Raw genomic sequence first — 12103 nt, forward strand, 5'->3', positions numbered from 1 at the left:
CGAGAAGGCTGAAAATAACGACGTCCCGACATCAGTAAGAGAACATAATGACGTGTATTTCCCTTTATTTGCAATTATACACTCTTACACATAAAATCATTTCTTACATATATTTATAAAGACAGCATAAGCGAATTTATTGAATGGAAGAAAATAAGTGTACAATATAATATAAACTAGAATGATATGTTTATATGTATATATGATAATATGCGATAGAAAGTGACGAGTAATGCGCGCTTAAAATTGTCGTGTAAAAAATAACTACAAAATGCTAATTAAAACAATACGTTTCAATTGTAATGAGCGATACACAATATAGCTAAATATGCTTCTACATTAAAATCAAATCTATAAAAATTTGTCCGAGGACGTTGTTATAAAATATGTGTGTTTAAAAAAGTAGCATGAAAGGAGAGGTTTGGAATGCATTAGTGAAAATAGTTCCTTCTGTATCATAAAATTATGTTCTTTATTGTCCCATTGAAGAAGGTAAGCAAAAATTTCATCTCTAAAATAGCTTACTAAAGAAATTTAGTAAGCCCGTATCAGGGATTAAAATGCAGTACACAGAGCACTGCGTTGTATTTATACTTGTTCAGGTTGGAAGTATTGTCGTGCAACTGCTCCTAACACGATTTCTGCACTGAACACACCTAGAAATATTGCAAATGAATGAGAACGTATAATTTTCTATTAGAAAGAGTGTTTCATTTATCTTAACAGCAACAGAGATAGTAAGGAAGTTTAAATAAACGAAACACTCTGAATTAATATTACGAAGTATTATTCCAACAAGTTAACTAGAGAATTATGTAGAATCACTTACTGATATTTGCACGTAAAACGTCGGAAAGAAGATGAAGATCATTCTCATGAGTGACGATGACATAAGTTAATTTATTACTATTCATTTCTTGGATCTGCGCGAGAGACCTCCGCGTTTTTTCCATCGTTCCTCCGGCGCTTTCGATAATTTCTGCGATCGCCAATGGCGATGGCACCACACTTGGTGTGACATAAAATATTTTACCCTGTTTGATAAGAAAACGTATCAAACAAATGTAAATTATATCAACACTTTCATTCACAATTTCCTTTTTTTTTTTTTTTTTTTGGTCATGGGGGTAAGAACAAATTTATGATGAATCTTCTATTTTACGTAGAATTAATTGCAACTTAATGTTTTGACCACTGGATTTGGTCCTTTTCAAAATCACATATTTTTTTTTTATTTTTTCTTTGCTTCATTTTGCCTTATACAGAGTGTTCGGCCCAACCCTGGAAAAAATTATAATGGCAGATTCTAGAGGCCAAAATACGACGAAAATCAAGAATACCAATTTGTTGATGGAGGTTTCGTTAAAAAGTTATTAACGTTTAAAATTCCGCCCGTACTGAATTTTTTTCTAGAATATGGGTAGGATTTCGGGGGTATGTCTAATGACTAAAACTAATTATAATTGACCTCCACAACCAAAAATAATTTTTCCAGAACGATTTGAAATTTTTTTTTTTCGCCGAAAAATTTAGGCACCTCCAATTTTTTTCTCGAAAGTGGATAGGATTTCGAGGGTATGTCTAATGACCAAAAGTAATTGTAATTGACCCCCGCAACCGAAAATAATTTTTCCAGAACGATTTGAAATTTTTTTTTTCGTCGAAAAATTTAGGCACCTTCTCGAATTTTTTTCTCGAAACTGAGTATGATTTCATGGGTATGTCTATTTACCAAAAATGATTCTAACTGACCTCCGCAACCAAAAATAATTTTTTCAGAATGATTTGAAATTGTTTAATATAATTTTTTAATAACTTTTTAACGAAACCTCAGTCAAAAAATTGATATTCTTGATTTTCGTTTTATTTTGGCCTCTAGAATTCCCCAGTAAAATTTTTCCCAAGGGTGATCGAACACCCCGTATAATCACCTTAAAGCAATAATCTATTTGTTTCCTTAGAGGAGATATCCGAATGCAAAGGGTTAATATTCTAACAATTATTAATTGGTAAGGTAATGTAAACAAATCACCTTAAGTACTGTTCCCCGGTTACAGCTCGCTAGAGCTTTTTCAATATTACAATTAAAATTCTTCTCGAATTCTGGATCACCAAGCATGTATCCACTTTCATCTAAAAACGTGTTCCTCGCCGAACAGTCGAGTAACCATTGTAACGTGACAATATATTTACAACGTGACAGGCAACATAACAATTTTATAGTCCTTATCGGTGCTGACATTACAAGGTGAGTAGCGTCCCGCCAACTGGCTGCCAGTGCACCACCTAATTCCCGAATTCTCTGTCAAACGAACATCAAATATTAACAAGTCACCTAATTCTAACAGTTACCACTGTCGCATTGTTATTCTTTAACCCCCGTCCAGCGGACTCGGGGCTTATTTGAACTCATGCAAACTGTCTATTTTAGTGTCGTTAAGTGCTAGTTTCTAACAAATAACAATAATAATAATAGTAAGTGATTGAATTTACAAATATGGTAATGCAAAGATTCGATCAGAAACCTTGTACAGGAATAATAAGCGAGCGAGAGATTTTACTGTGCGAGCATATTCGATGCACGTTACCTTCGCATGTTTTCTAGGATTGATACCGGAGAATAATATTCTCGGTTGTTTATCCAGAGACGGAGGATCGGGATTACTGACGACTATAGGTTCGTCTAAACCCAGCAAATGTGGATCTTTGTTTAATAACGGACCGTCTAACCGCGGTTTTTTATACTTTCTTATCGAATTTGGACCCTGACCAACCTGCTTTACTTTATCGTAAGACTCTTGGGTAATATTTATTGGCATCTTCCATGCAGCTGAAAGAAACATTGTTTTAATATAGCTACCAAATCGAGATTTATGAGAAATGCAGGCAACAGTAGGAAATAACTATGATCTTTTATCGTAAGGGAACAACATAATCTGCAATGTTCACGATACCCATTAAATGAGGCACTAGCGAATAATCCAATCTAAAAGGATTGCTCAGGCTATATTGTTGATATTTAGGGTTTTCGGTCTGATGAATAGCATTCATTTGTCCGCACAACAAGTCCGTTAACCACTGAGCATTTACAACCCCAGTTTGCCATTCCCGCGCTTTTTTATATTTTTGACCGTCCGGTCTGAAATGTTTTTTATGAAATGAAAGTATGTTAAAAAGCGTAACAGGCGCATATACCATCAGCCATGTATATAGAGACGACTTAAGTTTATAGAATATTTTTATGAAACAAACGCAGGCGCATCTTATTAATCCTCGTTTGGACTCATGCAAGCTATTACTTTCAAAGCTTTGAAATTTTGGTTTTTAAATAAATATTTAAGTAAATAATATTTACGATGTTAATAAACAAAGAATTTACAAATACGATAACGCAAAAATTCAATCAAAAACCTTTTACTGGAATGCGAAATAATTTAATTTAATATTGATTTTACTTTTACCCAGTACAATATTGCTCCATTTTAATATTGCAAACACCACTGGTTACAGACTTTTAATTGACAATTGCAAAATGCATTTTAGAAATTTCTTTAACCAACGATTAACTTGTTCATATATTGAGTATAAAATTTTAATTGACAAAGACTATTCTATAAGTTTATATACCCTTATTTATAACTGATACATACAAAATTTTAATTTTGACAATGATTATTCTAAATATTAATTTCACTCCACAGTTAATTCGAATACAGGAAATACAATTGTCGGATAAATAAGTGAAGTTATGATTAACGACTAAAATAAATTTAAATATAGTTTTGTAACTGTTTTCAAATATTTAAGAAGTGAAATAAGAGAACGTTGTGTGTTTTAGTAATTTGAAACTTATTTAAAAGCGACCTATTATTCGTATCATATTATTAAAAGTAGAGAGATTAAAAGTAAGATGAAAAATACATCCATAATTATGTTTCCTAGATTTGATGACGGTTTTTTTAACTTAGAATGGTAATAAATTTATCTTAGTTCCTTCAAGGAAAACATAAAAATTTGTACTAATAACACCAGAAATTATAAATTTACTGCCGTCCCTATATATGTATACATATGGCTAGTAATGCAAGCATAGTAAAAATAATAATTAATTATTACGTGTGATTAAGTAGATCTTTCGCAAAAACCTTACACAGGAAAGACCAGCAACTATTGCCATTTTAATATCTCCGAAATGTAGAGTACAGAAGTGGGAGTACAGAAGAACTTTTACAAATTCTCTGCAATTGCACCTTTACTATGTTATACTGCAACGAAATCTACAAGATAAGAATTTGAAACTGCCTTCAACGACCCATTCATGGATCCTTGGAGTTTTCTGAAAAAAACCTTTATCACAGTATTAAGGACAAAATATATCATTCCGTGGATAAATTTTTATATTGCATTTTTTTTTAAAATAACGGTAATTTTCTTGACTTTGAAATCTTCACCTAGAAAAAAACTATTCATACCATACAACGTCCACTTTTATCTCAAACAATTTTCTATTAACTTCCTTGAGAGATATTCCATCACTCTCGATTAAAGGAACCACCCTGTACATCGCCATACGACGACCTCATCGGCCCTCGTGCAATTTTCACATTCGACTCTCCTAATTTCAGAGACATTAAGGTGGCAATAATTATTGGACCAACCAGTAGAATTGCTCGACAATTGTGCTAGCCAGAAGAAGTTAATGTCGCTACCTTCTGCAAACGAGGAGTGTGTTATGTCTCGTGAAGTAATTGGTGACTTTTGATCCCAACGCTTCCAGCATATACTTCACTTTCGCGCGTTCCTCGCCCTCGAATCCGGACAACGAGACGATTTGCTTCGCGCACGGCAGTTCCGTCAAACTGAACGGCGTTGGGAAATGCAGCGCGTGCCATGGTGGCAGTACCTGCTGTTTACTGACAACGTCCGACAGCCAGTGTGCGCTGACACAGCGCTTCCCCTCGCGCAGCGCCTGCACCACGGTCGGATGTTTCTGCGTGATCGCCAGCACGTGAGTAGCACGCGTGCAATACTGAGGCTCGACTTCACCGCCGTGTCTCTCGATCACTTGCTTCCATATGGAAACATCGTTCGGACGCTGCACGTCGTATTCAACGATAACAAAGATACAACCTAGCAAAAATAGATCTGGTGGCACTGAAAATACAAATAACGAAACGTCATTTGCGAAAGAGCCATTCCATGCCAAATCGAGCACTTTTTGGTACAACAGTCCGTTCACATAATACGATCTTTTGGTCGATTCGATCAGTTTACCACCGTACAGCGGTTATTCATAGTCGAAAGTCAATTTTTCGACTTTCGTACCTTAACTAATATATTTTTCTATTAAACAGGGAGTTGGAATACAAATTAGTAGGTCTTTCGGATAACTCTATGATTAGATATACAGGGTGTCCCATGAAACTGAGAAAATTATAGAGTATTTCCGCCTTAAGTGTGCGTTATTTGGGATAGAAGCCATATTTAACGCAAGGGGACAACGTTCTATGTGTTTTGCTCCTCGCTTCGAACATAGAAGGAGATATTGAGAGATAGTAAGCGAAAGACGAAGAAGGGCTAATTGTAAGGGTCGTGTTCGATCTCCATGTAGTATAATACAATCCGGTGGCGAATATTCTTTTTTGGAAACTTTACGTTTAGGGGAGACCTTGACATATGTTGTCAAGGTCAAGGTCGTTGCAGCTGCCTCCCCTAAACGTAAGATTTACCTCCTTTTTTAAAAACTTTTTTATTTCTTGATTTTTTTTGCATAAGTTTTTTTTAATATATTTGTGACATTTTTCTGATTAAAATGAGACTAAACACAACATAATTTGAATAATATTTCCATGTTCCTGAAGCATGCGTTCCTCTGGTTCACAGAATCATTTCGAACGTAGAAAGAGATTGAGGGGGATAGCAAGCTCTTACTTAGATTCACATTTATCGTTAAACAGAAACGAATTTCACAATCCAAAATCAAAAGAAGATATACAGGGTGTTCGGCCACCCCTGGGAAAAATTTTAATGGGGGATCCTAGAGGCCAAAATAAGACGAAAATAAAGAATACCAATTTATTGATGAAGACTTTGTTAAACAGTTATTAACGTTTAAAGTTCCGACCTGAATTTTTTTCTCGAAAATGCGCAAGATTTCGGTGGTATGTCTATTTACCAAAAATGATTGTAATTGCCCCCCGCAACTGAAAATAATTTTTCCAAAACGATTTGAAACTTTCTTTTCCTGTCGAAAAATTTCACACCTTCTCGAATTTTTTTCTGAAAAGTGGGTAGGATTTTGGGGGTATGTTTATTCACCAAAAATGATTGTAATTGACCCCCGCAACCGAAAATAATTTTTTCAGAATTAATTAAAAATTTTTTTTTTCGCCGAGAAATTTAGGCACCTTACACCCTGACGATTTTTCTTAAAAATTCGTTTTTGATTTTTAGTAATTTTGTTTGACGCCCTACAAAAAAGTTGTCTAATACTTTTTTGTAGGTACCCATGAGCTCTAATGCAGAAAAAAGTTTCATTGAAATATATTCACAATTGTAGGAGTTATGGCTGTTTGAAAATTGGACCATTTTTATGGGGTTTTTTTCATTTTGCGGGGTCAAGGAACAACTTTTCGAATATTTTTGCGATTTGTACATATTCTCCGCCAAAATACGCATAGTTTGTTTTTTTATACATTAAAATCGTCCAATCTGTTCAGAAGTTATGACGTTTTAAAGATTCGCATGAAAATTCGGGGAAGCATATTATGTTTTTGGTAAGGAATTTTTTTCTCGAAACTGAGTAGGATTTCGGGGGTATGTCTGTTGACTAAAAATGCTTGCAATTGACCCTTGCAACTAAAAATAATTTTTCCAAGACGATTTGAAAGTCTTTTTTTTCACCCAAAACTTTCAACACTTACTCGAATTTTTTTCTCGAAAATGCGCAAGATTTCGGTGGTATGTCTATTGACCAAAAATGATTGTAATTGATCCCCGCAACCAAAAATAATTTTTCCTGAACGATTTGAAATTTTTGAATTTAATTGTTAATAACTTTTTAACGAAGCCTCCATCAACAAATTGGTATTCTTGATTTTCGTCTTATTTTGGCTTCTAGAATCCTCTATTAAAATTTTTCCCAGGTGTGGCCGAACATCCTGTATTATGTGTAGTATTTTCTGTTCACCCTTTTTTAATAACAGAAATAAAAAATAGAATAAACAAATGAACAAAGGAAGTAGGTATACGCGCGAAAATTAAATTTTCGACTGAAATATAGAACTGCGTGAACGTTGTTTTTAGTTATTTCCGATTTAGTCCAAAAACCGTATTCTGTGAACGTACTGTAACGTTTTGAATCTTGATGGAACTTGGATGTGAAATATCTTATATCAACAGTTAATCGCGTTCCGAAGAATTTTGAAAAATGTTATTTACAGAAATTAGTTACAGTTTTTATATTCAATGTCTAGCCCTAAAAAGAAGTGTAAGTTATTTATATGAAAAGGTGCCGTAAATGTACAAAATTTGTCTGGAAAATGGATTTTATAGTTGTTCGAGAAACGAAAGAAACATTTAAAATCTTTGAATTATCAAAATTGTTGAAAATTTCTTCGAGATGTGTTTAAATACCATTAAATGCTGCAATACATCCAAATTTCAGAAAGGTCCAAAATATTACATCGAAAAGTGTTTAATTTGAGACAAAATGACCAAAGAAAGATAAAGAGTGTCAGAGGTAAGAAGCAGCGAGCGTTGAGATAACTTCAAAAACCGTTCGTCCGTATCTAACCACTTTCATCTGTTGTAAATATACATGTTAAAAGAACGGCAGTGAAGAGAAGTTCTTTTAAAGTAATTTTTAAACATCACTTCAAATTGCTACTAGTTTCTTACGGTGACTGTTATGGTACATATCCAGATATATTTGTATGTCTACGAAATTCCGCAATTTTTCTAAGGAAAAAAATTTAAGAGTTTCGAAAAATTTAGTTCGCTAACGTGTAAAGGTTTTGTGGCATAAAAAGTCCACATCATCTTGTGCGAGAGATTGTAAAGAGAGCATACGTTTTAGATTTGGATTGTGTCCGTAGAATTGAGCTTTAGCCTGAGTCATCACCGGAGCGTATTGCATCTTTATCGGCGCCCCGGATGGTGTTCCGTTCGTAATGTTTCCTACAGTTCTTCGTTGGTAAGCAGCAAGCAGTTGGGGGTCTTGTGACGGTGGAGGCGGTGGTCTATGTTGTGCTGTCATTAGTCTCAGCTGACCGGCTGCACTGCCCTCGGCCGCGCTGCCTTGCAATCTGTTCGTCAACATGTTCGCTAATGCGGTTTTCGTTTTAGCATTGACGACCAATTGTTGGTCAGGCGGTATCTGAACGTTATTAGATAACGGCGTCAGAGGTGGATCTGGTTGTGCACCTTGCTGCTGCTGCTGCTGCTGCTGTTGCTGCTGTTGTTGTTGCTGTTGTTGTTGCTGTTGCTGCAAATGCTGTAATTGTTGTAATCTCGCAATTTGTTGCTTTTGCATATGTAACTGCGCTATGTGCTGAGGTGTCAAAGGCTGCCCTTGTTGGAAGGTTTGACTATTCTGAGCTGTTTGTGGTCCTTGTACGGTTTGTCCTGTTTGTACTATCACTGGGTTGGTGGAATTCAGTGGCGTCAGAGCTGGCGGCTGAACCACAGGATGTACTGGTTTTTGGCTGGGTGTTTGTGCAATTTGTGGTCCTATCATTTGAGGTCGTGGTTGCTGAACCCACTGTAAACCGCCCGGCTGTACTGGCTTTCCTGGACTTCTAATAACAGCAATATGCGCTCCTTGTTGAGTTTGACGATTTTGCATTTGCCTTTGCAGTATTAAGTTCTTCTGCTTCTGAATCTTTTGAATAAATTGGGCTCTTTGTTGTGGATCCATTTGTTGTAATTGTTGATGCGTTTGTGCATCTAATTGAATCAACTGCCTTGGCGGTTGGGGCGGCTGTTGCGTCCACTGTCCGCTCGGCCTTTGAGAACCAATTTGTTGTTGTTGCTGTCTTTGTAATTGTATGTGGTATTGTTGTTGTTGCCATTGCGAATCTCTTTGCACGATAAAACCCTGTTGATTCGGTCCCATTATTTGTTGATTTTGAGGTTGTTGCTGTAACTGGCCATCCCTTATAACAAATTGCTGAGCACTTTGAGGCGCTGATTGTTGCAACTGCTGAGAAATTTGTTGAATCTTTTGTTGTTGCTGCTGTTGTTGTTGCAATAATATAATTTGTCGCTGTTCCGTTGTAAGCTGTTGGGATGGTGATTGTTGTTGATTTAATTGATGTTGCTGTTGCGTAGGAAGTTGCTGTTGTTGTTGCAGAACTATTTGTTGCTGCGGTGTTAATTGCACTTGTTGTTGTTGAACTAGTTGTTGCTGGGAAGTAATTTGCTGCTGCTGAGATAAATGTTGTTGCTGGGAAAGTATCTGGTGTGGATTCAATTGTTTTTGTTGTTGCGTAAGCAACTGTTGGGAGGATGATAACTGATGTTGAGGTAGTTGTGAATTTATTTGTTGTTGCTGCTGTTGCGGCATCAATGTCTGCTGTGCAAGCGATTGTTGTTGTGCTCCTATTAATTGTTGTTGCGATGCTAACTGAGGTGATTGTTGTTGATTTAAAAGTTGTTGCTGAGTATACGTTTGTTGCAATTGTGGATGTTGAGCGAGTTGTTGCGACAGTTGTTGTTGTTGACTCAGTTGTTGTTGCTGCTGTTGTAATAACGAATGTTGTATATTTATCTGCTGCTGTTGTTGTTGTTGTTGTTGTTGTTGCTGCTGCTGCTGTTGCTGCTGCTGTTGTGGAGATATTTCTGATTGTTGTATTTGTGACACAGACTTCAACTGTGCAACATTATTTTGTTGAGAAGCTTGCGGTAGCCAACCAGTTTGCGTAACATTTTGATCGGATACAGAAGACACGATTGTGCATGCACTGGATAAACTTGTAGTTGCAATTGGACGTGAAAGATGTTGCTGCTGCACATTAACAGTATTCTGTCCATTTGTTGAATAAGGAATTGTTGTTACAGTTATATTAGCTGTATTAATACTATGCGATGCATTGGAAGATACAGCTGGACTTGGTTGATTCCAAGGCATACGTTGTTTAAGTTGTTCCAACATAGCTTTAGTTCTATCCTGTTCTTCTTGCGCAGTACTATTTTCCGTGTCTTCGTCCATAAAGCCAGTAATCATAGCCGTCGAACTATTTGAAAATATTAAAAGTCTAGGATGATACTCCACTTCACTTACGATACTCCCTTTTCTACAACATTCTGTTATCCAATCTGGCGTTACAATTTGAATGGGATGCCTAGTAGCAGTTTCGTACTTCAAGCCAGCAGCTTTTCCAGTAATTAAGTGTGTGCAATACCGGTCTAAACGTAATTGACATTTACCACCTTGCAATGTGATCATTGCCCATAGGCTTTTACTGTCTGCACGGCTTACCTGAGATACACATGCTCGCACGTTCGAAAATAATTGTGTATTTTCAGGTGAAAAATAGTGTGGTCTACGTTAATGATACTGCTAAGGAAATTAATTAGTTTACACTGTTGGAAAATAATATGTAATATATATAAGTTAATTCTCTTTATTAGAGAATATATTATTATTATTATTTCAACATTAAACTATTGTAATGCTTTTATTAATTAAATAACTGCATTACTTAAAAAATAAATAAACATTATTTTAATAGGATACAGCAGAAGTTTGTTGCATTTGACAGAGTATAAAATCCAGTTCTGCGTAACTGCTGGTATTTCATAGATATCCTTAGCAGCAGATATATCATTTTCCAATGCATCATAGCCTGCTATTAAATGTGTAACAAAATCACTAAAATAATTTGATCTTTCTGCACCGCCCTCTTGTAGTAAATTTAATATCTGTAAACAGTTAGAAAATGTTTGTTTGGCTAACATTTTTTAACTTGACATTATAGTTACGCGTTATCTACTATTAAGCTTTTATTTTTTAAAGAAGCATACGCATACAAAAATATAATGTATTAGGACAACCAACTATTAATCATTTTATGCATTTTATACACAGAATATGAATTATGATATATCAGTTGAATCGTTGCATCATTAATGATGAATTTTGTACATATTGAATTGTGATTGCAAATAATAATAGTTGAAATTACTTAAACTCAACTAATTTGTGATAAAAGAACTGCATATTGGAGAAGTTCGTAGAACTCGGAATTTTCTAAAATCTCATGTTTCCATACAGTGTCACAGTCTGTTAAATTTGACTCCATTTTATAACCTCTATCGCACGTATCGCGATTAGTTTCAAATAATTGCGAGCAAATTGCGATTCACAATGATTACGATGCACTAATGTCAATATTGCGAGATTGATGACATTACATCAAAGCAAACGGAAAAACGCGGGAAACGGTGAAATGACAAACCTTGGGATCACCTTCGCCGCTGACGTAGTATTTAACGTCGGCAAACAGAGCCCCATCAAGTTTTAATTCCTCGAGACCGGCCCTAATGTCGCCCATCCTTAGAAAACTGCAGATGAAATCACGTTTTCCACATCACAACAAAACGCCGCGTTTTCGGAAATCACTCGAAAACTATGCACAATATTTGATAACAAAACTCAGCCGCGACGCTTTTGTTATTATTATGATTGCAAGGTTATGTAGCGACTCCGTAGTCGAACTTAGTCACACGTCGCGTTCGATATATATCGCGGTTTCGAGTGCGCTCTATTTGAATATCGAAAATACTTTGGGTATAATATTCACCGTGACAAATTCAAAATTGGATCTTCAATTAAAGATAACATCTTCGATAATAACCTTTAGCTACGTTTAGCTCGTTATTAAAAAAAGATTTAAAAATTTTGCTATCCTTGACTACGTGTCAGTAATATTAGGTTGTAAATTAAATTTCAGCAGACACATAACTCTGTTACTTTTTAAGCTAAATAAATTTAATTTCTTTTTTCATCTGTTAAAGTGTCTTGCTATATGCACATTATGTTTAGGAAATGGAATTTTTAGTTTTCATTTACAATCTAATATTTTGTAATATTGTCGTGTTA

General features: G+C 35.4%; 1 protein-coding gene across 3 annotated transcripts; it reads right to left on the reverse strand.

The window, feature by feature from the left end:
• Positions 1-173: 173 nt before the first annotated feature.
• Ptip (PAX transcription activation domain interacting protein) lies at positions 174-11693 on the reverse strand. 3 transcript variants are annotated; one of them, XM_076777651.1, is made up of 9 exons: positions 11460-11693; positions 10739-10923; positions 8071-10544; positions 4710-5154; positions 2955-3139; positions 2589-2830; positions 2033-2302; positions 830-1034; positions 174-656 (listed from the first exon to the last, which is right to left on the reverse strand). In XM_076777651.1, the coding sequence occupies exons 1-9, from the start codon at positions 11553-11555 to the stop codon at positions 589-591; spliced, it is 4170 nt and encodes a 1389-aa protein (XP_076633766.1). In that variant the 5' UTR covers positions 11556-11693; the 3' UTR covers positions 174-588. The 3 variants fall into 3 exon arrangements, with proteins under 3 accessions (XP_076633766.1, XP_076633767.1, XP_076633768.1); XM_076777652.1 differs by lacking the exon at positions 11460-11693 and adding an exon at positions 11198-11310; XM_076777653.1 differs by lacking the exons at positions 10739-10923; positions 11460-11693 and having other exon boundaries at positions 175-656; positions 8071-10407; positions 10481-10508.
• Between the last annotated feature and the right edge of the window lie 410 nt (positions 11694-12103).

The sequence above is a fragment of the Colletes latitarsis genome, chromosome 11 (assembly GCF_051014445.1).
Source record: "Colletes latitarsis isolate SP2378_abdomen chromosome 11, iyColLati1, whole genome shotgun sequence".
Classification (NCBI taxonomy): domain Eukaryota; kingdom Metazoa; phylum Arthropoda; class Insecta; order Hymenoptera; family Colletidae; genus Colletes; species Colletes latitarsis.

What these genes read in the sequence shown, in the direction of transcription:
- Ptip (XM_076777651.1), bottom strand. Translation starts at nt 11,555, where the DNA reads ATGGGCGACATTAGGGCCGGTCTCGAGGAATTAAAACTTGATGGGGCT. An exon ending in ACACTCCTCGTTTGCAGAAG is followed by an intron (nt 3,140 to 4,709) that starts GTAGCGACATTA and finishes AAAACATTTCAG; the next exon opens with ACCGGACGGTCAAAAATATA. An exon ending in CGTTTTACGTGCAAATATCA is followed by an intron (nt 657 to 829) that starts GTAAGTGATTCT and finishes CAATATTTCTAG; the next exon opens with GTGTGTTCAGTGCAGAAATC.